This window comes from Equus asinus, chromosome 8 (assembly GCF_041296235.1).
Source record: "Equus asinus isolate D_3611 breed Donkey chromosome 8, EquAss-T2T_v2, whole genome shotgun sequence".
NCBI lineage: Eukaryota > Metazoa > Chordata > Mammalia > Perissodactyla > Equidae > Equus > Equus asinus.
The window spans coordinates 66,282,412-66,309,406 of NC_091797.1; the positions used below are offsets into that span (position 1 = coordinate 66,282,412).

Here is a 26,995-nt window from a genome sequence, read left to right on the forward strand (position 1 = left end):
GCTCAGACAGGAAGATGTTTAATTTAATCCCAAGCTTTTCTGATTTGGGGATTTGAGCTCTGTAATACATCTTGCATGTTAGGTTGGGCATTCTCCTAGTCACTCAAATTGATTTGAAGTGAACGATCTGAGGTGATCTACTGGGGCGAGGAATATGGACAGATAAGCAGAGCAGTGGAGATAGGGAAGTTTCTGTCTCCTTCCTGGATTCCTGTCAACGGCTTAGGTACATACACCTGCTATCCTCCCACTGTCTGTCAACTCTGCCCCTTTCCCAGTGCAATGTGCAGCTGCCACGTGGAAGTCAAATTCAAAAGACATCAAGCTAGGACCCCACCTTGCATTTGAATTACTTTTTTTTGAAATTGTCCACATCCAAGTTTATTGATCCGTGCAGTCTTTTCAATATTTCCTTATGCTGCACATGGGTGGGGCCAGAGACTTTCTTGTTGTGTCCTGTTAGTCCTCCGAAGTAGAATGCGTGGAACGGAGTTACAAGGAACTCTGTGCTGGTTTCAAGCCTCAGGGAAATTCAAGAACCAGAAAGCCAGGCTAGAGGTGAGGTTAGTCATTTCCCACGTCTGTGACCCCATTCAGGGGCCTTGTAACGCTAGTGCCCTTCAAGTAACATAAAACCAGACTCCTCAAAAGGCGTTGCAACAGGTTTCCACGAATTATTTATCAAAGCCGGTGACCCAGGCCCCGTGACGCGTCGATCTGGAATTCATGGCTTTTTCCTAAAGGAAAAGTCAGCCCATAGTTCCTCCCGGCATCCTCGGGTACTATTTGGATTCCCGGGAGATTCGGAAGGGCGGAGGGGAGGACATGGGGCTTCCATGGAGGGTAGGACGGTGAAGTCCAGGCCGCCGATGGCCCGCGCCACCCACCATCGCCCTCGCGAGTGGACAAGTCACGCGGGAACGCCAGCTGTCAGTTCCCTCGCCCTGAGGCTCGGAGGAGCCCGGCCGTCGGCAGCAAAGCCTGGCGGCAGGCCCCGCCCCACGATCGCCCCGCCCCACGAACGCCCCGCCCCGCCCGCGCGGCCGCCGGCGGAGAGGGCGTGGAGCGCGGCCTTGTCAGGGGGCGGGGCCTGCCGCCGGCGCCGCGGGCGCGTCGCGGGCTGACGCGGATGACGCGGCGCCCGCCAGGCCGCAGCCCAGCTGCCGGGCCGCCGAGCCCGCCTCGACCCGCCCCCGGCCTTCCCCCTCGGGCCTCCCGAGCGCGCCAGTCAGATCGTGGCGGCCGGCCGCGCGGTGCGCTCCTTGCCTGCAGCCTGGGCGAGGCGACTCGCGCGCGGGCACACCCCCACGTCCTCCGCCGCCGCTGCCTCAGCCCTGCTGCCTCCGCTCTGCCCTGCCCGCCGCCGCGCGCCCACGGGGATATGGCACACGCGCCGGCACGCTGCCCCGGCGCCCGGGGCTCCGGGGACGGCGAGATGGGCAAGCCCAGGAAGGTGGCGCTCATCACTGGCATCACGGGCCAGGTGAGTGCGGAGGCGGGGTCGGAGCCGGGCCTACTGCCGCCCGGGCACGTGTGCGCCTCGCCTGGCGCTCGGGGCCGCCTGGTTTCCAGGAGCAGCCTTCCGGGTGTCCCGGAAGGTGTCTGCCGCCCGAGTCGGGGACAAGGTGGTTTGTGGGGAGTGCGCTGCGCGCGCTGATTCTCGTTTTCCTCGGGGGCGGGGAGCGTGTGTTCTGCAAGGGGTGTGGTCCCACGCCTGAGGAGGACGACCCTCTCTCACCTGTCCGGCAGGTGACCGGAGCGCTCGTTTCTCCAGGCCCTCTGGGGGGCACCTGAAAGGCCGTTCTTGGCGGGTCTAGTGCCCGGGGAGGGAAGGGACCCGGCTGTCCGTGAAGCTGTGCGGAGCGGTCCCCTTGCTTTATCGGCGCGTTAGGGCCGCCTGCCTGCCAAGGCTTCGGAAGCAGGGGAGGGAGTGCCGTGCTGTTTGGTTCCCCCTCACCACATTTCCAGACGGAATAAAGAAAAGAAAGTAGTGCTGTGGAGTCCCAGACCAGGAAACGTCTTTTGTTTAAAAAAACACACCTCACAAAAACTTCTTTTAATCACACGAACTTCTGAGATTCATGCTCACACTTTTGAAGTGGATGTGACAGACTGGTCCAAAAGTTAGGCTACGGTTCTGTTTCCAAAGAAATGACTTCCTTGATTGAGGTAATCACGAGGAACTGTCCCGAGTGTTGGAACCCCAGGTCACAGGTTGAGCATAGCCGTTTTGTGACATCATCTTTTAGAGGTGTTGCAATAGGTAGGGCTAGACCACTGTGTCTTACCGAGATGTGCTGTTTTAGATTCAGTGGGGATGAAATAATTTTGCCCACGTATTATTGTAGAAAAAATGTGATTTGTGTGCCCCTGGAGATCTCCTGGTGGTGGCCAGTATTACTCTGAAGTAAATGTGGTAATAATAGCTAATACATACTGTTCTTATTATGTGAGTCACTTGACTAATAATAACATTTAGTTTTCACAACTGTTCTTTGAGGGAGTGCTTTTATGATCCCCACTTTACAGATGTGGAAACAGAGGCATGGACGTTTGGTTCGCCTGAGGTCAAACAGCTAGCAAGTGTCCAGCTGGGATTCAGATTCTCCTTTCAGCGCTCTCCAACATTAGTAAAAAGTTGAAATTGGCGAGGCATAAAGTCAAAGCCCGTTAGACAGATGGTTTTAACTACTTGTTACCGGATTAGTTTCTAGTTATTCATGCATCTTACTTTGTTAAAGGTAGCAAGTGTTTGAAAACTGGTAGGAGAGGTGGTAGGACAAGGATCTGAGGTTGAGGAAGAGAACCCTTAAATTCAGGCAGTAAGTCAGGTCAAGGCCAACATACTATATATACTTATATATATATAGTATGTATACTAATTATACTAATGCTGAGGGCCCTTCTGCAGATGGTTCCCCTTTTTCTGATTTCTTAGCCTGGATCTGAAGCTCAAGTGTTTACTAAGCTTACATGAGCTCTTTAAGGCAGAGATTTTAGTATTATCAAGAAATTAGTTAAGCTGTTAATGTAACTCTTGATGTGGCTTCTACCAATTTAAGTGACCAGCAGTGTGAATCAGTGCAGGTTAGAAATAGAACGTTATTTAGAGCTTTGACTGCAGTTGTCTGGCTGAGGCTGAGGGTGAGGGAGCTGCAGAAGTCGCCCCCATTCTAGCTTGTCCTGCAGGCTCCAACAGGAAAGTCTTCCTTAAGCACACGTTCAATATGCCACACCCTGACCAGACATTTTTGGCTCCCCACTTCGTTTCCAACTTTAAGCTCCTGCTTGAGTTTCAGGCTCCTTTTAACTTCTGCATCAATATTTCTCCTTTTCCTCCAACATCCACCCTCTGCTTTGTTCCCTTATTTGTTGGGTGTTGTGTTGACTTCTGTAGCCCCTGGGACAGTGCTTAATTCTGTGGCTGCCACATGAGTCCTTGCTGATGGAATTTGCTATTCTGCTATACTTTGCATTTATCTTTTAGGACAGTGACTCTCAACCTGGGTATCAAGGACCTCTGGAGAACTGAAGTTAATACAGGGGGTCTGAAAATTCATACCTTATTGTTCATTTTCTTAATAATATTGGGTGAGAACTTACCAAGCTACTTACTCTTCTAAACATTTTATGTATCTCTACTGAGAGGCAGGTATAATTTTTTATCCCCCATTTACACGTGGCTAAGTAAGGTTGAGTATGTTCCCTGAGATTGCACACCTAAAGAGTGTCAGAGCTGAGATTTGAATCCAGGAGTTGCTCTAAGCCATTTTGTTATCCTGCCTCTGTGGTAAGCCACGTACATTAAATTACAGCTCTGTGTGTGTGTGACAGGGAGAGACATTATTTTACTCTAAGAAGAGGTCTCAGAATCAAAAAGGTGAGGTAGAAACCCTTGCTCTAGCACTTGGGGCTGTCATGGCAAGTGTGCCGAGATAGGCTCTTAAATGGGTTGTCCCAAATTCCTGCTTGAGAATGAGTGCAGATAGCCAAGGTGCCCTGTCTGATCTGCATTTCTAGAATTTACTGTCAGACTTCTGATTCTAGCTTTCCCCCTCCTATCTGTTCTTGACACAGTAGTTGTGAACTATTTTCCCAAGTTTTTACTTTATTAAATCACCTTTAAGAAAACCAGGCTCTTGCTTTGCATTGCTGCCTCTGGGCCCTCTGCCAGCTGTCCCCAAAGTTCACGTCCATTGTTTAATGATGCTGGCTGTTCCTTGCTACACCCATGGAGATGTTTTTGCTGTTCTTTGAGTACTACCACCTTGTACCTCTTTGGAGTGTGGCTGAATGCCCTCACAAGTCTTACTCCTTTTAACTCAACTGAAAGCTGCCTTGTACTCTGCCTAACCCTGCCAAATGCAGCCATTCCCGGAACTTTCTTTGTATTTACATATATGCAATCCCTGAGGGCTACATAGATAATTTACATATTTTAGTTCTTTGGATTGTAAACTGCTTTAAAACAGAAACCTCCCTTTCAGCCTTTACGTCCTATGTCCTACATGGTTTCATCTAGTGGGCTTTCGAAAATGTTGACTTACTCTTCCTGTTAACAGAACACATTTTTATTGTGTGTCTGCAGTGTGCAAGGCTTGTTTTGATGCTGCTGGGAATATAAAAATATGTAAGATGTACTCTTTGCCCACTAGGATCTCACAGTCTTTGAGGAACTTAAGACAATGCACATGAACAGACAGTGCATATGGAAAAATTAGTATTGTACTAGTATGTTAGAGGCCAAATGATTGGTCCATTCAACCTCAGGACTCTGGGAGAAGTCACTGAAAGCTAGAAATAGCAGAGATTATGTTCGGGGTGAACAGCATGCACAGGAGTGCAGAGAGGGGAGGGTTTTGGGGGACAGTGAGGGCAAATATTTAGTAATGAAGTTACTTTATTAAATTATTTATACCCCTTGCTCATTTCCAAAAGTATTCTGATGTGGCTTTAGTAAGAAACACATCATGGGACTATCATAAAAAGCATGAAAAACAGAGAAACACGAGTTTGCAGTGAAGGCAATAGGAAGATGGATGTGGTATACCAGAACCCGGAGCAAAGGATAGCTGTTGTTGGTTGGGCGTGAAATTCAGCTTTGAGCTTCCTGATTGTCAAGACAAAGTGGATAGATGAGTGAAACTTTTTATTAATACTAAACTCAGAGGGATAGCTTTTAAACGACAGACTTGAACAACATGATGCATGATAGTAGTTTTTTAAAGACAACAGAATCATCTCCCTAGGACACACATTCATTACCCCCTGATGGGTGGCTAAAGCATACTTTTTGGTAGGTAGAGACTTTGGAGAATTGAATAGTTAATATTTGTGGATTTTTCCTTTTCTAATATTTGTTGTTTCAAGCTGCTCTCTGCCAGGAGAGCGGGCAAGTTGGAACTGTAGATTACTTTCTCAGGTGTGTTTGATAGAGAGATTACTATTATTGTTTTAAATATGGAAGAATTTGACTTGGTGAGGTCCTTCCCACCTGTAGGTAGGCCTAGATTTTCTTTAGGAAGTGGTTTAGAGTTGGTCAAACATTTAGGTAAGTACAGTTCAAGCTTCCAGAGTCCTGCACCATGATGCACGCATGGAAGACAAAGCATTTATCTTTGAATATTTGAATAGCTGGTCATGGTCAAGAGAAGTTAACTTGTCTGTAGTTTGAAGACAACACAATTTTGATAACTCTTGCATAGATGAAAGAGTTGGACCCTTTGAGTTATCAGGGACAGATTATTTAAGCCATATTATTTTGTTTCAAAATTTTATGGCCTTATTTTTATTTTCACTAATTTCGTTAGTTTCTTTTGAGCATGTACTAGCTGCCGTGAAACAACCCTGGCCTTTAAAGAGAACATATGTAAAATGGATAACCTGATCTAGACTAAGGTGGCTTTCATAGGCTTCATTCTCTTCATTTAAGAATTAATTTAGAATGTTAGAAAATGGTAATTGAGAATTGGCAAGAAGTACCATTCTCTTCACAGTTGTGATGAGGTCTGTTAAAACAGGCCCATCTGATTAGTAATGGCTACATGGAATCCTGGAGCCAAAGCTGTATTCATTTCAAGGGAGAGGCCCATGACTGATTAGTGATATCTGCCTGGGAGAGGGGTTAGAGTGATGGCACACGTGCTGTTTCTTTGCAGGATTGTGGCTCCTTGAGGATAAGAAAGAAGTGTCTTAATCACTTATCCCCTATATCTGGCATAACTGGCACAGATTAGGTACTCAAAATATTTGATAATTAAATTAATCTTTGGTTACTGATGTTTATTGTCATGCAGAAAACTTGCCTGGAAATTGGAGAAGTCTATAGAAATGGAAATAAAATGTTATGATCCATTCCTTGTTGATTGGGTAGAAGCAAGACATTGTCAGTGTACTGGGGAGAATTGTATGGTATATAACTGGCAGATAAGTTGCAATTTCAGAGATGAAATGATTTGTTATAACTTCAGATTTGAAGAGCTTGGAATGTAGACATTTAAGGGGGGAAAAATAACCTGTCCAGTTTTGTGTGATAAACTTTCAACTATTTTTATACACCTTTTAACCACTAAATTAAAAAAAATTCGCTTGGCATCTATATTAGGATTTTAGAACTAGAGTTAAATTAGCATCATTATGTAGAGGAGGAAAGGAGACTGAGAAGATGTGATTTCCCCAGGTCACACAGCAAGTTAGCCCTACAGTTAGGATTAGACCCCTAGACTCTTGTCTTTCCATTGTTTTGGGATTCTAATCAACACTGTCCTCCACTAACAAGAAGAAAGAGAGACTGCTTTGAGCCAGAAAATTGGAGTAAAAGACTATATGTAGTAGTAAAATGTGTATTGTAGTGTTCTATAAAGTTGAGTAATAATAAATGTACATCTGAATAAATAATCAAATCTGTTCCAATATTTAAGGAAAAGATAACTAGGTTAACTTTATATAACATTTAACATATTATTTTAACAAAATATTTGCACTTTGAAGAGATTGAGAGGCTTAGGGTAATTAAATAGAAATCTTTGGTATTTGATCTACAAAGGAAAATTAACAAGATTATAGGGAGATTAGCTTTAGACAACAGAATTTAGACATTCACTGTTCATTCAAGGCCATATGCTGACTGAGCTGGTAGTTTGCCTTCAGTGCCTCCAGACATGTTGAGCGCTGCTTTGTCCATTCCTGACGTGTGAAAACCCAGTGCTGCACATGTCCAGGTTTGGCTTCTGGACTCCAAGGCTGGAATTGAGGGTGAGTTTTTTTAGTTACTGACTTGATTTCTCAGATGAACTAAAAGTTCTCTTAATTGTCCTTGTGATCTGAATGGCTTTCTTTGAGGGGTAGAATTCTCAACTTGCCTATCCTTTGAAACAGCCTTTCCTAAACTTTTGTTAGACAGAAGTTATCACTAAACCAGAATTATTTGGCTGTGCTGCCATGTAAAGAATCAGGCTTAAGGAATGAGGCAAAATGTTTGCTTTTAACCAGGATTCTGGATACTTGGTAGATAATTATTTGGGGGAGGGTACAGAAAAAAATTTACTTACATTGATAGAATGATTACTTTGTGCCAGGCAATGTGCCAAGTACTTTATATAAATTATCTCATTTGACCTCAGGTGCCACGTATTTTTACTGTTCACCTTATATCCTACAAGGAAACTGAGATTTGGGGAACTTGAAACTTGCCTAGGAACTCTTAATGCACTAAGTTTTTCTCAGGACCTTCTCTCCCGTGTCAAGTCTGACTAGCTCTGTTGGCCAGTTTGTCTACAAACCAGAAGTTCACTGCTCTCAAGAAATAAGTTGTTTTTAAAGGCTGTTATATATTTTGATTAGTGCTTTACTGTGCCCATTAGTTGATGTTAACATTATTAGCTTGTATGTCTTAGTGGAAGTCTGGAATATGGATGGGGAAAGGAGGTAGAGGGCTATGTTCTCTGAGGCCTGTTCAGGACTCCTAGTGGCTCCTTTCCCCAGTGTTCTCGTTCTTTTGAGGGTTTTCACAGTAAGAGATGAAAATGATTAAAGTGCCTTTTCCTGCCATAAACCTCTGCTTCTTCTGGTGGAGGGTCAAGAGCCATTAGCCAATTCATGGGATCCTCAGAAGCAGGTAGGTCCCTCGGGCTGTGGCTTGGCTGATGGGTTATCTCGATGAAAATTGTGAATGAAGAACTTGCCCATGAGCCATGATAAGCACATGGACAGTCCTGGTTTTCACTGTGGTGGAGAGAGGCGGGTGAGAGGCTGAGATGCTTGATTGTGTGGCCACTACACATTGTTCGGGGACCCTTCTATCTGCACTCAGATCTGAGAGTTAAAGCTCCCACTTTGCTTGCTGTGCCCTTAGATACATTAATTCCTTTCTCTGATGCTCCTTTCCTCTCTGTAGAGTGGGGTTAGTCCTTGCTGTCAAGGCCCAGGTTAGATTTTCTTTAGGAGATTCGGAAGTCCCCTATTTTAGGTTCTTTTACCCAGTTATGAACAAAGAAGCCTGTCTAAGCTTGAAAACCTTTTGGCTCTTAGCAAATACTTTTGTATTGACTTTTCTTCTGGTGGGGTAGTTTAACCTGAAGAGATGCTTCCTTGACTTGGAAGTAGCCTCCCCTCTTCTCTCTTCCAATAAGCATTGCAGTTGGGTTACTAGCAGTTCCTCATTTCATACCGCTCCTAAATTTCCAGGTAGCAATTTGTTTTTCATGCTCAATTAATCTTTTTTCCCCAGAGGCAGTTACATTTCAGTGCAAATCATCCTCTATTTAGTAATAGAAGTACTAGTAATCATAATTAATTAATTCAGCAAATGTTTGAGTGTCAACTATGTGTCAGGCATTGGGGATACTGCAGTGAACAAAACAGACAAAAATGACATCTTTATGACATTGATGTTCTAGTAATGTCATGTTCTGGTAACATCATAACATTGATCTTCTAGATGATGATGATGGTGATGATAATTATGGTAGATTACAATAATTAACAAGTATTGAGCATTTACTTTGTGCCAGACACTGTTCAAAGGGCTTTACGTTTATTAACTTATTGAAACAACAGAAGCAACTATGAGGCAGTTTTCTTTTTATCCCCAAGGAGCACAGAGGTCAAGTATATTGCCCAAAGGTCAGTCAAGCTCTTGTTTGCGGTCAGATTTGAAATGTAAATCCCAGTAATTTTATTTTCTGTAAAGTTTGTGATTCGTTTCAACAGATAAATTCTAAGGAGAGTTAAATAAATTGTATATAAAATTTGAAAAATAAAGCATATTCAGGAGTTTTTTTGCAGTGTGGAAGGGTAGATTATAGGAGTAAAATAAGCCTGTGTTAATCATTACTACATTATATGCCTTTCATTTTATTTTATTTGCAGTGTCATTTGGGTCTTATCTTGAGTTAATTTTTTGGAGGGCCCATGTTGGTGACTTATTTTGCAAACTCCCTGAAGACTGGGACTCTGTCTTGGAGGAAGTGAAGGAGAATGAATTGAATTTCTAGGTCAACTTGGGTTTGAATTACTGCTTAGCTACTTAGGAGCTGCGTGGCTTTGGGCAAATTATTTACCTTTGCTGCCAGGTTGGAAGAGTAATTCCTACCAAATAGAAAATAAATCTGGCACATAAAATAGAGACCTTTTCTTTGTTGCTAGAATGGACCTTCTCCTCACAGTGTTAACAAGATAATAAAAGATTTCTTGAATTCTAGGAAAGAAAGTTGAATATGGAGGGTATTAATATTTCTACTTGTTTTGCACAGGGAATCTATTATCTAGGCGTAGAAAGTTCCGTAGTATTTGGAATCAACCACAAAGGCTTTAAAGTACTAGGAGGCCAACGGATTTGATATTTGGTAAGTCTTACAGACTGAATGTGCAAAGCAGATCTGGGATCTGGTCTTATCTTCCCATGTAAGAGGATTGTGGGCAGTGGACTTCAGTCTAAATCTGCCTTACTGTGCTTTGCGGTCCTGGGATGAAAGATTTGGCATAATTGGAAATGAGAAAGATGTCTTGAGTACTGTCCTACTTTGATCAAAGATTATGTGATAAAAAGGTTTTTTATGTCTTTGCATTACATGTAATTAATTGATGAATTGAGGACAGAGCATGGAACTGAGAATCAGAGGCTGCGTTTTAACACCAGTTAATCGTATAGCCTTATTTTTTTGAATCTGTTTCTTGATCCATAATGCGAAGGGATTACCTGGTGGTCTCCGAAGTCTGTTCAGAATGTAAAATGCTATGACACGAGGATCGATTAACTTTAATGAATTTATAATTGAGTGTGTAAACTAAGAAGAAATTCACAGATGAGTTGTATTTTGCCAGAATTTGTAAGGTTAAAGTGAAAAATCTGAGCTGTCTGCCCTTGTAGGTTATACCAAATGAAGTGATTTTTTGTGAGGAAGAATTTTTAAATTCCTGTTATTTACTTTTTGGATAGAAGTATTAAAAAATATAAGCAACTATATTTTGAGCTTCGTGTTTAATAGTTGAGGTTTTATTCATACAGTAAATATTTGGTGAGATTTATTCTGTGCTGAGCTAGGTGCTGGGGTCATAGCCATCACCAAGATGGACATGATTTTGTCTTCAAGGAGCTGATAGTCTAGTTGGGGACAAGAAATTTGACAAGTAGTTTTATAGCATGTTAAGTCCTATGATAATAATAAATGAGTCGTTGAATCACAGGAAGATCTTTCCTTAAATAAAAATGCTCTAAAGTATCATTAATTCAAGAGATTATTGAACATCACTTACCCTGAAAGTTTCTGGTTGTAAATGCTGTTGTATTAAAAGAGTTAGTTGTGAGGCCTTTTTGTAGGAAGGTGAACTGCCTAAGGACCACTTATAGGCTATTTTATTCTTTTTTTTGACTTGGAAGTCCTTTACATAGTCTTGTATTCAGTGAAGGATGGTTAAAGATGTTACTGTTTTCATTCTCATTTTTCTATCTCAAAAGCTGTGTTTCCAGCTTGTAACAGTTATTCCAGTTGGAGACCTTACCAGTTATTTGATCAGTTATATTTATGTATGCATATGAAAATCGTAGACCAAGTGAAGAAGCATTTGATGAAATGTCATTTTGCGATGACATACTTTCGATGGGCAGGTCAAATTTTTCCTTTTGGCTGATTAAACTTCAATTCAACAGAACATTCTAAGTATAGCCCCTAATGGTGACTTAGTGTCAGCCAGGGAATTAATATTTGTTTTAGTTTTCGATAACTAATTTTTGAGTCAGTATTGTAGCCAGAGATGAGTATAAAATCAGTTAACTTTGTTTTGTGCTAGAATATTAGGTATACGTTTATTGAACCAGTATATGTTGTTAAATGTTTTGTTCACTGTCGTAGCCCCAACACTTAACATACAGACTGTAAGACCTGGTGCTTGGACTTGGGGAGCTTAGATAGGAAAGGAAAATGAATGTATAGGAACCCAGAAATAATGATTTGCCTGCGGCTTTTAGGGGTAAGAGGTCAGTGAAAGAGAAATGACTGTGTAGGTTTTAACAGGGAAAAAAACAAGGTCACTGGAGGCTGGAATAGTTGAGAAAGCTCTGTGGGCTTGGCCTCAAGGAGGTCAGATTTAGAGAGAAATGGAAACGCATGAGAAAAGGCGTGTGGTGTATTTGGAGTTCAGCAAGGCAACTAACCTCACTGGACAGAGTGGTGTCTGGGTGGAGTACTGGGAAATAATATATTGAAGGTCCAGAAGTCCAGATCATGGAAGACCTGGAAAAGCAGATAGAGGTGCTTGGATTTGATGAAATAAGCACTGGGGAGGCAGAGACAATGTGGTGTGACAGACAGAGCTCGGCATTGAGTCAGTTTGAAACCTGGACTCAAATCCTGCTTTAAAAAAAAGTGCATTTAAAAATGTCTGCCACTTACTAGCTGAGTAATCCCTAGGTAAATTATTTGACCTTGAACCTTAGTTTCTTCTTCTTTAAAATACAGTTACTTATAGCCACATCACAAATTGATGTGTGGATTAGATATCATGATTATAGTAATGCCTAGCACAGTACCCAACACATACTGTTTATGAAATGACAGTGCTTATTATTTATTACGTGTAATAAATTTAGTAAATAAATTATTACATATAATAAGTTCTCAAGATGGGGAGGAATGAGAGAAGAATAGAGAAGTGGTTTAAGAGTGCAGTTTGGTATAGATATGCAGGATGAATTTGAGTAGTAAAACAATGGAGACAGGAAGACCTGCGAGGAGCCTCTTGTAGTAATGAGGATATAGATACAAACAATGTTGGTTGTGGAGAAGGAAAGGGAATCAAAGAGACAACAGGACTTTGTGATCAGTTTGGCATAGGGAATGTGAGAAAGGAAAGAGTTGGAGATCTTAAGGTTATTTTAATTTTGGGGACTGGCTGGATGGTATTACCATGGCCGGAAATGCAGTTACTGGGAAGGAATACCAGTTTTCTGGGGAATGGTGAATTTAGTTTTGTTCCTCCAGTTCAAATAATCTATTAGCTATTTAAAATGTAAGCTTTGAGTGCAATTGAGAGATCATGGCCACATAGTCTCTTATAATGACCTGGACAGCAACTGTGGAGTGGGAAAGCCCTATATGTGTCCATGCTGCTTTATGGTACCCTTCCTTCACCAGTCCTCTTGTCCACCCCCCAGAATTTTCTGTGGCTGTCACTTATCTGGCATCAAAACTAACATATTTCCCTCTAGCTTCATGATTCAAGTTAACCAGGTATTTCTGGTATACTTCAGTTCTCCCTTCCTCCCTTTTTATTTATTTATTTTTGTTTATTATTTAAATTTTTCTAATGTCCTACCCTTGTGGAAGATCTCTCCAGCTTGCAGCTTGTCACCTGTTTCTTCTTGAGGAATTTTGGGAATCCCACATTTCCAGACTAAATGGAAGCAAGGTGCTCAGTTCCACTAACCATTCCCACTGGGGCTCGGTACATGTGAAATGACCGACTGAAGCATACTTGGAAGATAATACTGTGGGATAGAGAGCAAATTATCAGTAATGGTCCTGGCAGTGGGTCACCAGTGTGCCAAACCAAGTCTTTGGCGAGCCAGTGAGCAGTTTTCCTGCCAAAGCTTGTGATTTACCATAAGTAGTATCTTAATTGTTTATGTAAATCCACTCATTGAAATGACTCTGCTTTTCAGTAGATTGTTTTGGTTCTCAGTTACATAGAGCCAAGTTACATGGAATTGACGTTAGGTGATTTTATATGCAGTGACTTTGCTGAAAGGTGTTTGCCTTATCTTTTTCAGACTGTTAATACTGTGCCTTTTAAGAATTTCACTACTTGTGAATTTTTGGGAATCTGTTCTTGGACTTTCTTTTTTTTTTTAATAACTCTAAGGATTTTATTTTTCCTTTTTCTCCCCAAAGCCCCCCAGTACATAGTTGTATATTTTTAGTTGTGCGTCCTTCTGGTTGTGGCATGTGGGATGCTGCCTCAGCATAGCTTGATAAACAGTACCATGTCCGTGCCCAGGACCCAAACTCGCAAAACCCTGGGCTGCCGAAGTGGAGCGTGTGAACTTAACCACTCAACCACAGGGCTGGCCCCCGTTCTCTGACTTTCATATTAATTTTTTTTAACTGCAAGGTTGAAAAAAATAAAGATATTTACTAAGTCTTTATAGAAAGTATTTATACTCAGTACCACCAGAGCTTGGTCATAGTATATCATAGAGCTTGGTCATATTGTATGTGCTTAAACATTGGGTTTGATTATAATGCTGAAATGAATTGCATAGTCACATGTAACAGAAACATGTTCTTTAATGCAGAGTGAAAAGGCCTCTAATTTGCACCTCTAGCAGTCTTTTATTACAATAACATGATTTCCTCTGTTTTTTAGAAGAGGACTCTATTTTTGTACTTTTCACAAAAGTAGTTGGTTTTTCAGTATTTTTTTAAACTATGTTTTTACGTTTGTTCTTTAAAAGTGAATTGGAATTTTACAGATATGTGTAGGCTGTAGTAATATTTTTTGGTGACCAATGTTGATAAACATAAGCATATTTATTTTAGCTTAAAGTAGAATCTCTCAAAATGTAGTCTTGATTGCAAGAGACCTGCGAAGTTGGCGTATCCTCCTGTTGGAGTGACCTGAGTTAAGGAAAGAGAATGGGAACCACTGTTGGTCAGGAATTGTGAGACCTGAGATTTCACCTTGCTTGCATGCTGGCAAGTGAGCCTCCTTCGGTTCCCTGGATGATGGTCTGAGACACAGTGCTCCTGGGTCAGAGACAAAGAACTTTATTACTTAAAGCACAGTAGGCAGCATGATCTTCATGTTTGCAGCAGTTCTCTTTGCATGCATCCTCTTGCCCCCCAAGTCCCTTGGGGTCAAAATGGTGGTAGGGTTAGGTAGATGTTGCAAACGCAGTGGGTATTCATCATGGTTGAGAAACTGTAAGGTTAGGGAACCCTAACCTATAAGGGGGCTGCTAGCAAGCCTGACCAACCTTTGCCTGGGAGAGAGATGTTATCTTTATTCTTCTGGATAGCAAACGAATCTTCCCTCTGCTCCAGAGAGAGAGACACCATTTCCAGCTTAAAAGGCTGTCTACTTTACAAATATCCTTTAAAAGATAGTACTGAACAAAAGCTGTCACTAAGTCTGCTCATAAGACCTGCGGAAACAGCTGAGAACCACGGAGAATTGCCTCTTAACCTTCATTAACGGAAGCTCAGTCAGTCTGATAACATAGAGAAGTTTCCCTCTTATTTCTCTGCACATCTCTATGAAAATCCCTTCAACTTAATTTTGGATCCCCATTTTCTTTCATCCTTTTTACTTGAAGAACAAAATGATAAGACCCAGACTTGGTGCTTAGTGTAGAGTAGATGAATGGGCATTGCCCCTGGGGGATGCATTTATATTTTTCTGTATGTGTGGGAATGGATAGTATAGTAGGAGTGCCTTTGATGAAACATTGAGTAAGTTTAATCTGATAGGTTAGTCTCAGTTGGGCTGAAGAACCCCAACTCGGAAGAACTTTTTTCCAGCCCTAGAGAAGAACTCACATCCATACTTCCCCTAATGATGATCCCAACTGGATGATCCTAACTCAGTTAGCTTAGAACCTTGTCTTCCTCATTGAGCCCCTGTGTAAACACATGCCATCACTCACTGTTTATAATTTACTTGATGAATGAATGTAAAATTCTTTATTTTAATGCTTTCTCTTGCTTGGTTTTAAAATCATACGTAATTTAAACTTTCTCAGCTTCACTTTGAGGTTACTCCTATCATTTATGAGAATGTTTATCTAGTGTCTGTCTATTGTGTGCTAATAGGCCCTGCCCTCAAGTTAAGAAACTAGGTCTTTTCAGGTTTTCTTAATGGTTCCCTAAAGTCTTGTTTTGATTTTTATGTGTTTTAATGTTATCATCAGAATATATTCAACTTACATATTTTATTAAACAGAGTCTGACTTTTGCACACAAGGAATGCTTTTTTCTGGGTAAGTCAGGCCTCAGATGACTCTGCTCAGGAAGATCAAAGGGTGTTTGGAATGGAGCAGTGTGGTTTACAGTTCCAAATTGCTGATGTGTAACTTGGCTTCACTCCTTTATTAGCTATAAGAATTTACATTTGTATATTAATTTGTAGTTTTCAAAGCATTTAAAAAAATTGTTTCCATTGTTCTTAGTAGTATTCTGTGGGGCAGGCAGGGCAAGTATTACTTCATTTTACAGATATGGTGACCAGTAAGACCCAGAGTGATCAAATGACTTGCCAGTGCCTCAGGGCTAGTGGTTGTCCACCATGATAACTCCAAGCTTTTTTGCCCTGTCTTCCAGATCTCCACAGTCTACTATGTATAATTTAATTTTCTTCTACTTTCTATCATCAATGTTTTACTCTACACTGTTATTTTTCTTTACTGTTTCATAAACAGACTATAACAGGCAGAATAATACCCGCCACCCCCACCCCAAGATGTCCACATCCTAATTCCTGGAAACTGTAAATGTGTTACCTCTCGTGGCAACAGGGACTTTGCAGATGTGGTTACGTTAAGGATCTTGAGGTGGAGAGATTATCCTGGATTATCTGTATGGGTCTAATATAATCATGGGGGTCCTTAAATGGGGAGGAGGGAGACAGAAGTGTCAGAACCAGAAAGATAGCATTGTGAGAAGACTCAACCAGCCATTGCTGGCTGTGAAGATGGAAGAAGGGGCCACAAGGCAAGGAATGCGGGCAGCCTCTGGAAGCTGGGAAAAGCAAGGGAATGAATCCTTCCTAGAGCGTCCAGAAAGTAACTGAGCCTTATTGACACCTGGATTTTAGCCCCTTGAGATCTATGTCAGACTTCTGACCTACTGAGCTGTAAAGTAAAAAATGTGTTATTTTAAGCCACTACATTTATGGTAATTTGTTACAGCAGCAATAAGAAAGTAATACACAGATCATGTGTTCGTCCATACTTTTCACTTACTTAGAATTCTCTTTTCTCTCTTGCTTTTGCCTATTCATATTTATCTGTCCTTAAATTCTACCCTTCCTTCTCATTTCCATCATCTTGGAATTCTTTGCCCATTTTAAATTATCCAACGAATATTTCTGAGTGCCTTCGGCCAGTAAGTAAGGTATTCTTTCCTTTGGTGTTATGGAGAATACCAGATGTCCTTGCTTTCAAGGATCTTAATCTAATGAGGAGCATTAATGTATCATTTTAGCAAATATTTATTCAACACTGAGCTCTGCGATAGGTACTTTAATAGCTACTGGTTAGAAAAGTAACACAATTTGTAAGGATATGTATGGAATTTATACCAGTATGCTCCTAATGATAAAGCTGTTCTATCATCATCACCATCATTATTGTTATATAAAAATGGAGTTCTCCTTTGTTGGCTTTGAGAAAGCAAGTGGCCATGTTGGCAGGGAACTATGGATGACATCTAGTAGCCGAGGGCTGTCTCTAGGTGACAGCCAGCAAGAAACTAAAGCCTTTGGTCCTAGAGCCACAAAAATTGAATTCTGCCGACAAGTAGAGCAGACCCTTAGATCCACTCAGGCTTTAGATAGATGTAATTTTATAGCCTTGCAGAGGACCCAGCTAAGTGTTCCAGGTTCCAGACCTATAGAAAATGTGAACTAATAAATGTGTGGCATTTTAAGTTGCTGAGTTTGTGGTAATATGCAGCAATAGATAACTAATATGAGAACTAACATATTGCCACAACATATGCCGAAATAGCTGTAAGACAGAATAAAGTAAAAGCTACAGGAGCAGTGTAAAAATGTGTTGTGGTCATCCAGGGGTCATGACTGTGGTTGGGAAGTAAAGGAAAACCTCACTGAGGAGGTGCTTCTGAACTGTACTCCATAAGACGGCAGACTTTGAGATGATAGACTTTTTTGGGTAGGGGGACATGACCAAAGGTATGGGGTGGAAGATACAAGCTTGTTCCAGAGATGTTGATCAGATTATTTGACTGAAATGTAGAGGTCATGTAAAAATAGTGGAGGATAGGCTATCAAGATTGGATAGACCAGGGGCTGGCCTGGTGGTGCAGCAGTTAAGTTCCCACGTTTTGCTTCAGTGGCCCGGTGTTCACTGGTTTGGATCCCGGGTGTGGACATGGCACTGCTTGGCAAGCCATCTTGTGGTAGGCGTCCCACATATAAAGTAGAGGAAAATGTGCATGGATGTTAGCTCAGGGCCAGTCTTCCTCAACAAAAAGAGGATTGGCAGCAGATGTTGGCTCAGGGCTGATCTTCCTCAAAAAAAAAAAAAAAAAAGATTAGACAGACCAGATTATGGTGAGCCTTGTAGCTTAGATCTACCATGGGGTTTGAACTTCATCCATTAAGTAGTAAGAAACCATCAAAAGTTTTTGAATAGAGAAGTGGTATGGTAGAAGTTATCATTTTAGAATATTAATTGGGGGAGAGAGTGGTAGACAAAATAGTTTGAAGAGGAAGAAAGACTACTTATTTCTGTAGTACAGGTGTGGGGAGATAAGAATGGGAACTAAAGTGATAGTTATTCATTCACTTAAGAAATATTTACTGAGCACGTAATATGAGCCCAGCATGCAGTAGTTAGGAAGGAAACAGTAAGAAAGATTGTGAGAAGAGAATCAAAGGACTTAGCTACTGATTGGATTGTTGGGTTGGGACCACTAGGGGAGAAGTGTTTCTTTCTGTGGTTGGTGCCAGTGACATTCATTTAGTCAGTATCTGTGAGGACAAGGACTGCATTTCACTGCAGTGTCCCTAGCACAGTGCCTGGAACATGATAGGCTCGCAGTAAATATTTAATGAATGATATCTGGAGTTAATATCTCCTTTATAAAAATCTGGATGAAATATTTACTGCATAAAAAAAGCGCTGGGAATGTAGATGTGCAATATATCATACTATAGAGCAAGGGCTGACAAACTACAGCCCATAGGCTAAGTCCAGCTGTGGCCTGTTTTTTTAAATAAAGTTTTATTGGAACATAGCCACACCTGTTTCTTTACTTGCTGTCTATGCTGGTTCCAGAGACTGTGTGGCTTGCAAAGCCTGAAATGTTTACTGTCTGGCTCTTTACTGAAAAAGTTTGCCAACCTTTGCTGTAGTTATCTTCTTGAAGTAGACAGTTGATTTGCTCTGGATAGATGATATCTCCAAATGGGAGAATGTGGAGACAGAAGGAATGAGGGTGAGATGGAGAAAATGTTTACATTTCAGGAGTGGAAGGGCCAGTGAGAAAGAGAACAGGGTACAGGATAATTACATGGAATCTGAGGAAGGATGGAGGTGTTTGTTTTTGGTGGTAAAATACACATATTGTGAAATTTACTGTTAGTGACATCTACCATTACATTCACAATGTTGTGCAACCATTACCACTATCTAGTTCGAGACCATTTTTATCACCCTAGAAGGAAACCCTGTACCCATTAAGTTGTCAGTCCCTATGCTCCCCTTTCCCCAGCCCTACATTCTGTCTCTCTGGATTTCTCTATTCTGGATATTGCATATAAATGGATCATACAATATGTGACCTTTTGTATTTGGCTTCTTTGACTTACCATAGTGTTTTCAAGGTTCAACCATGTTATAGCGTGTATGAGAACTTCATTCCTTTGTATGGCTGAATAATATTCCATTGTATGGATATGCCACAGTTTATTTATCCATTCATCTGTTCTAGGACATTTGGATTGTTTTCACCTTTTGACTTATGTGAATGATGCTACAATCAACATTCATGTACAAGTACCTGTTTGAATACCTGTTTTCAGTTCTCTTGGGTGTATATCCTGGAGTGGAATTGCAGGACTGAATTTTGAGTAAGAGGGCTTAGTATTGCAAATGCTTCAAGGGAGGTCAGGAAGAGTTAGGACTGAGAAAGGGCTTTTTGATTTTGGTTATAAGAAGTTGTTTGGTGTGCTTTGCTAGAGCAAAGAAGGGAGCGGCAGTCAGGTTACAGAGTTACTGCAAGACTAGGCAGTGGGGACTACTGGTATAGGTTACAAGTTTCTGAGGTTTGGCTGAGAAGAACTGGACGTAGCTTCTTATCTGTCAAGGGTATCCAGTCAGTGAAGGTTTTTGTTTTTCCTGATAGAAGGGAAACAGGCTTCTTTTCAGTCATAGTGGAGCCAGTGGAGGAAAGGAGAGTGTGGTTGTAGAAGAGGCTGAAGTGGGGAGGGTCACAGGCACAGAGATGCCTGAGATGGGGAAGAGCATCCAGTCCTGCATGGGTGTTGCTAGTGCCGAGGCTGCTGTCTCTGCCCACAGCAGCGATGTGCCTGTGAGAGCCGTTCTGTGATGTGATTTTGGTTATCATTCCTGGTTGTGAAGCCTCTCAGCTTCTTCAGTCTGTGCAGTAGCTTTAATAAATTTTTCTGATATAGTTGGCTGTGGAATGGTTTGTATGGCTTGCCAGAAAGATCTCTAAATGATTTCAGGTTTGAAAGTGATAGCATATAATGGTGGGTGAGGGTGTGGACAGGGAGATTATAAACTAGGTTTTGAAGTCTCCTAAGAAACATGAAAGCGCATGTGAGTGGATCACGCTAGTGAAACTGTGGTGATTTAATTAGGGGTGGTGTAAGTACATTTCATGGTGAGAAGTTCTCAGAAGCAAACAGTATTGTGGTTTGATGTTTCAGAAGTGGCGTCAGGAATTGAGGATAAGATGTTCTTGCTATACCCCTTTTTCAGGTCTAGGAGAATGAGTGAGTAGGAGTCCAGATTTTTAGATTGCGTAGACTGATAAAGCCTTGAGATTGATATATGGATTGTAGCATTATTCACATAAGCCAAGTTTTATTTTGAAAGTAAAAACCTTAAGAATAGCAAATTCCTACCTGCTATCAGTCATTTAATTAAAAAAAGACATTTTACACACTAAAATGTAAGAAGGATATATTGTCAGAATAAAGAACAATTCCAAGATTATATACTTTTGGCTATGTGACCTGCTTTAATATACCTCTTTTTCTCATTTTGTCAAAGAATGGGTTATAAATGTGTTATGCGTTGGTGTTAATCTATTGACTATATTTGGGAACCACTGTTGAATATTGTTTTATTTTGAAAAATTCTTCACTTGTCTGATTCTCAGAACTCAAATATAAATTTCCTAGCCTGCAGTCGCCATTTTTTCTGGACCCCAAGTAGGACACATGACCTCATGACTGTATGATCTAGAGTGGGGCTGAATATTGGAAACTAGGGCTGTGTGGAAGAGTCTGGAGTAACTGTACTTTATAATACTTTGTCGTTCCTGGTACCCATTTGATGTTGAGCACCATAAAAAGTGCTTGGTAAGCATTAGTTAGTTGTTTGAGATTTCGTTTTTGGCCACTTCCTTTGGCATGTTGGACAGACTCTTTAGGCAATTTTCATACCTCACAAAGAAAATACCAGCAGAAGTTAGTAGAGTCAGGATCCCCAGTTAACCCGAATAGCTCTGTTTTTGCAGCTGGCCCTATTCTCTGAGTGTGCTTGGAAGGAATATTCAAATTATTGTTTTGTTGTTTCAACTCTAACTTGGGGGCCTGAAACTGAAATCAAGTTTTGGGGGAGCTTCTGAGTCGTTTCAACTAGGTTTTATGAGATTGGTCAACCTTGGGTATATGGAGAAAAAAAAATATTGAATTTCTTAAGGGTGAATGGAAAGATTTTGGGGAATTGTTTTTGAGAGGAAGTGATAATACATAATGGATTTTTCACAGAATTTTACCTTTCTACATTTAAATATAAACCTTGAAAAGAAGACAGGAATTGAAACTGCCTCTATTGTTTTTGTGTTTCTTTCAGCTTTTTTTGTGGACTATAGTGGTTTTTCATTTCACCTCCTCACTCATTTTGCTGTTTTGACTAATTTAGGAAGTTTTGAATTATTTTAACATATAGTATTTTCTTTCCATTGAGTTATCTTGTAATCTTTATTGGCATTTGAACATATAGCTTTTAAGCTAAGCGTAGTCAAAAGTTTATGCTGTTGCCAGATTGTTACTATGGGAATTTTGATTTTAATTGCTAAAGACAAGAGAGTGTTTTGAAAGGAATTATTTTATCTAGACCAGGCGAGTGATTGGGAACTCAAATGGAAATCTTAGAAGGTTGATTCTTTATGTAGGGCACGACAAACAGTGAAGGGCTTAGGGTTGGGTCCAGGAAACCTGAAATTACTACTTAGCTCTTTGAACAGTGCAGATCACTTAACCTTTATGGCTTTGTTTTTTCTTTTCTTTAAATATACATTTCAGGAAGTAGATGTAAATACACGTATAAAGACATCTAAATTTTCTTTTTGCTTTCCTAAGTTAAAATTGACAGCATGTATAATGGAAACTAGAGTTTAGTAGGACATTGACTAATGTGGATTATCTTTAATGTTGTTTGGGTTTGGGAAGGATTTCAGGAATTAGCCTGCTACAGGATTCTGAAGAGAAAGTCAGCTGTTGGCTCTTCAGAGGGGTCTTTCAGTGTCACAGAGGCTGTTGTGGAAGAGGTAGCAGTATTGTTCCCATAGCATCTTGGAATTATGGCTGCAGTGAATGTGGTGGCAGAGGCTGCTCCTCAGGGGCTCTGGGAAGGAGTGAGCCTTTGAGGTTTATGAGGTAGAGGCACGTGAGGGACCGACTGGGTTACAGTTTTGTCTTCCTCAGGCAGAACAACTGAGTGTGCTTTGAAAGTTTATAATTTGACAGTTTTTATTTTCTATTTAGTTGGAGTACGACTGTGTTAATTTGCAAATATTTTTGTCAGGGATGATTTTGGCAAGGTACCCATTTCTGGTATCCTAATCTTGGCCTTGGAATTGAGAGAAATCTGTTCCTAAAGGAAGAGGAGAGCTGGATGAAGATGGGTTTGAATCCTGACCTCAATACTGGGTGCCATGGACAAATTTCTGCGTCTCTCTACACCACTCTATCTGTGCTGGGAAGTAATAAACCTACTTCAGAGTGCTATGAGGATTGAATTGTAAGAAAGTGCAATGGCATTCAGGAGATGGGAGCATCGTTATCCTAGAGGATTATTTTGGTTTTTCTGGTGTACCAGACAGCGTTCAGGCAGTCCCTTATCTCTTGACACGTGATTGGCTTAGATACTTCCCTCCCCTCTTTCCCACCCCTGTCTGCAGTAGAGCCCCAGGTGGGGATGGAGCCACAGGAGGCCCCCCCCTCCCCCCCAGTCTGCTTTAGGGACTCCTGCTGTTCCCCTCTTCTCCTTCCCCTTGCTTCCTCTCCATTACACCAGCCATAAAATTTGACCCAGGAGCCTCTGGGTTGCTGTTGCTGCCAAGAGCCTGGCTGTCCCCTTCTGTCCTGCATTGTTGCCTGGGGACCCCTTTTACCCCATTCCTCAGACATCATACCTGGACCCCCCTCATGATGAAGTTGTTAACAGAGAGTGTGAGGCTAATTCTGGAGGGCAAAGAGGGGGCTCTTCAGCACAGCCTAATTGGAACCAAGAAAGCTTTTCCATGTAGAAAAAGCATTATTAAGGGTTAATCTTACCACTACATATTGTGGGCTTCAGTAACTAAATTTGTGTTCAGCAGAGTGTTCTTCCTGTGGAGGAATGGGTTGCAAGTTTCAAATAGCGTATTTGCAAGTGTATTTTTGGAAGAATTTATTAAAGCACACCCTTTTGATCAGTTAGGACTACCAGTCCAAAAGCCCACCAGACAGGTTGAAGCATGACTGCTGTGGGGGTGGGGAAGGGCTGCTTCTTGATGGCACTTTGCAACAAGTGGCTCCTTCTCTTAAATGCAGTTTTTCCTATTCTAACATGGTCTAAGCTTAAGGCAGACCATTTAAAGTGTGGGTGGAGAGGAGTTGGAGTGGACAGAGAAGAAAGAGGGAGAGCTTATAAAGTAGAAGAGGAAGAGGAGAGAGGCAGAAGGCCACAGAAGTGCTAAGAAGCATAGAAGAGTGGTGTTGGCTTTTTAGTGCTCAACCTCTCGACTTTTAAGTCATTTCCCACTCTGAATAGATCCTTTTAAACCAGTGATAAGATGTCATAAACTTTAATGCTAAGTGCCATTTTCGTTGACACAGTCTTCTGCTTGTATCCAAGAAAAGCCAAGCATGCTCAGATGGTGTCTGTCTGCCCTTCCTGTTTCTTTACTCGCATGGCAGTGCCTAGGCTTTCACTGAATTATGGGAATGTGCAGATTTCCCAAGTTGTCTGGAAATCCTGCCCAGGATTTTGAAGGTAGAAACAGGTGTGAGAGCCTCTATTTGGGGAGCTGCGGCGATTTCTGGGCAGCCGTACACACGTGACTGTGCCCAGAGGGATCTGGCCCTGCCTTTTTCTCACTTGTTTGCATGGCCACTGAGATCCAGCTGTCATTGTGACCAAGGGTGCACCTCTGCATAACAGCCTTTATTCTGAAATCCCAAGGAACCAAGCCCTGTCCTGTCCATCCAGTCCTACAGCTCCAACTGTGGTTCATCTGTTGCCTCATTCACTGCATCCATCTTGGTATTTCTTGCTGAGGTCTCCTTTTTTCTCACTTCACTCTCTAGGAATTACTGAAATTCTCACCGGAATCTGTCATTTCTCTAGATTTGGAGCTCATTCCAAAAGAACAGTCTGTTTTCTTTTTGGTATTTTGACCTTCGATTTCAAACCTCTCCAAAGAAATTCACCTTTTGCAGCTAAGTAGGAACTCATCTACAAAGCATAGATAGCTCTCTGTGTTGGTGCCACAATAGAATCACTTGGGTGGCTTGACAGAGTCTTGGCTCTTCCTCTATTCAATCTGATAGGTTTAGGGTGGGATTTAGACTTGGCTGTTTTAAAAATTGTTCCCAGTGATTCAAAAGTGAGCTCAGGCAGAAAACTGCTCATTTAAGGGGACTGTGAAGTGACTTGAAGTTGAAGTGATTTTTTTCCTTAATGTTTTCTCAATTGTTAAAAATAATAATACGTGTTTACAATGGAAAAATTAGAAATTATAGGAGGGTATAAAGTATCAGGAAAAAACCCAACTAACACCCATAGTCACACCACTCAGAGGTAATCACCGGCAGCATTATTATCTTTTTTTCGTTGTTTTGACTAAACTGTTTCTGATTTGCTTCACTGTTTTCAGCGAGTGTTACTGGCCTAGAATAGGATATGGATCTGATAGTGGATCTGGAATCTTTCCTGAATGCTTCTTTAGGAGTCAGCAAGTACAGATTGAGTACAAGGGACTGTAGCGGGCTGTGGAGCACACCTTAGGGTGCAGGGATGAGGACGATCCCATCTTCAAGATTTCGCATCACGTAATCCATGTAGCCCCTCCTTGGCCTCTATTACAATTGCCGCAGACATCTACTTGTGTATTTTGATTCAAATGTTAATCATTTTTATCGAGGTCATCATAGTTTATGACATTGTGAAATTTCAGTTGTAGATTATTATTTGTCAGTCACCATATAAATGTGCCCCTTCCGCCCTTGTGCCCACCCACTCTGGTTACCACTAAACTGTTCTCTTTGTCCCTGTGTTAGGTTATCTTCCACATATGAGTGAAATTGTACGGTGTTTGTCTTTCTCTGTCTGGCTCATTTTGCTTAACATAATACTCTCAAGGTCGATCCATGTTGTTGTGAACAGGATGATTTTGTCCTTTTTTATTGCTGAGTAGTATTCCATTATGTACCTCTTTGAATTGGTGATTTCAGTTTCTTTGGATAAATACCCAGTAGTGGGTTAGCTGGGTTGTATGCTAGTTCTATTTTTAATTTTCTGAGGAATATATATACCGTTTCCCATAGTGGCTGCACCAGGTTGTGTTCCCACCAGCAGTTGTGTGAGGGTTCCTTTTTCTCCACATCCTCTCCCACATTTATTATTTTTTGTCTTGGTGATTATAGCCATTCTAACAGGTGTAAGGTGATATCATAGTGTAGTTTCGATTTGCATTTCCCTGATGATGAGTGATGTTGAATATCTTTTCATGTGCCTATTGGCCATCTGTATATCATCTTTGGAAAAATGTCTATCATATCTTCTGCCCATTTTTTCATCAGATTATTTGTTTTTTTCTTGTTGAGTTGTGTGTATTCCTTATATATTTTGGAAATTGACCCCTTGTTGCATGTATGGTTTGCAAATATTTTCTCCTGGTTGGTGGGTTGTCTTTTCATTAACAAAATGAAAAGACATTTCCTTTGTCTTGCCAGAAGCTCTTTAGTCTGATGAAGTCTTACTTATTTTTTCTTTTGTTTCCCTTGTCCGAATAGACGTGGTATTTGAAAAGATCCTTCTAAGACGTATGTCAAAGAGTGTACTGCCTATATGAAAATATAGGCAGAAGAAATTCTAGGAGTTTTATGGTTTTAGGTCTTCAAGTCTTTGATCCATTTTGAGTTAATTTTTGTGTATGGCAAAAGATAATGGTCTACTTTCCTTCTTTTGCATGTGGCTATCCAGTTTTCCCAACACCATTTATTGAAGGGCCTTTCCTTTTTCCATTGTACGTTCTTAGCTCCTTTATCGAAGATTAGCTGTCTGTAGATGTGTGGTTTTATTTCTGGGCTTTCAATTTCTGTTCCATTGACTGTGTGTCTGTTTTTGTACCAGAACCATGCTGTTTTGATTACTGTAGCTTTGTAGTATATTTTGAAGTCAGGGATTGTGATGCCTCCAGCTTTGTTCTTTTTTCGCAGGATTGTTTTAGCTGTTGGGGTCTTTTGTTGCCCCATAAGAATTTTAGAATGCTTTATTCTACGTGTGCATGGAATGTCTTTCCATTTCTTTATGTCATCATTGATTTTTTTCATTAATGTCTTTTAGTTTTCATTTTATGTCTTTCACCTCCTTGATTAAATTTATTCCTAGATATTTAATTCTTTTTGTTGTGATTGTAAATGGGATTGTGCACTTGAGTTCTCTTTCTGTTATTTTATTAGAAAATAGAAATGTGACTGATTTTTCTAAGTTGATTTTGTACCCTGCAACTTTTCTGTAGTTGTTGATTATTTCTGATAGTTTTCCAATGGATTCTTTAGAGTTTTCTATATATATAAAATCATGTCATCTGCAGACAGTGAGAGTTTCACTTCTTTATTGCCTGTTTGGATTCCTTTTATTTCTTTTTCTTGCCCAATTGCTCTGGCCAAAACCTCCAGTACTATGTTCAATAAGAGTGGTGACACTGGGCACCCTTGTCTTGTTCCTCTTCTCAGAGGGATGGCTTTCAGTTTTTCTCCATTGAGTGAGATGTTGGCTGTGGGTTTGTCATATATGGCCTTTATTATGTTGAGTTACTTTCCTTCTCTACCCATTTTATCGAGAGTTTTTAATCATGAATGGACATCGGATCTTGTCAAATGCTTTCTCTGCATCTGTTGAGGTGATCATGTGGTTTTTAGTCCTCATTTTGTTAATGTGGTGTATCACATTGATTGATTTGCGGATATTGAACCATCCCTATGTCCCTGATATAAATCCCACTTGATCATGGTGGGTGATCTTTTTAATGTATTGCTGTACTTGGTTTGCTAATATTTTGTTGAGGATTTTTGC

General features: G+C 41.0%; 1 protein-coding gene across 1 annotated transcript in view; it reads left to right on the forward strand.

The window, feature by feature from the left end:
- The first annotated feature begins 1,080 nt into the window (after positions 1 to 1,080).
- Positions 1,081 to 26,995, forward strand: part of GMDS (GDP-mannose 4,6-dehydratase) — a 648,158-nt gene continuing 622,243 nt past the window's right edge. Inside the window, exon 1 of the mRNA XM_044773351.2 lies at positions 1,081 to 1,483. Coding sequence (XP_044629286.2) covers positions 1,130 to 1,483 — 354 coding nt within the window. The 5' untranslated portion in view covers positions 1,081 to 1,129. The remainder of the gene's footprint in view (positions 1,484 to 26,995) is intronic.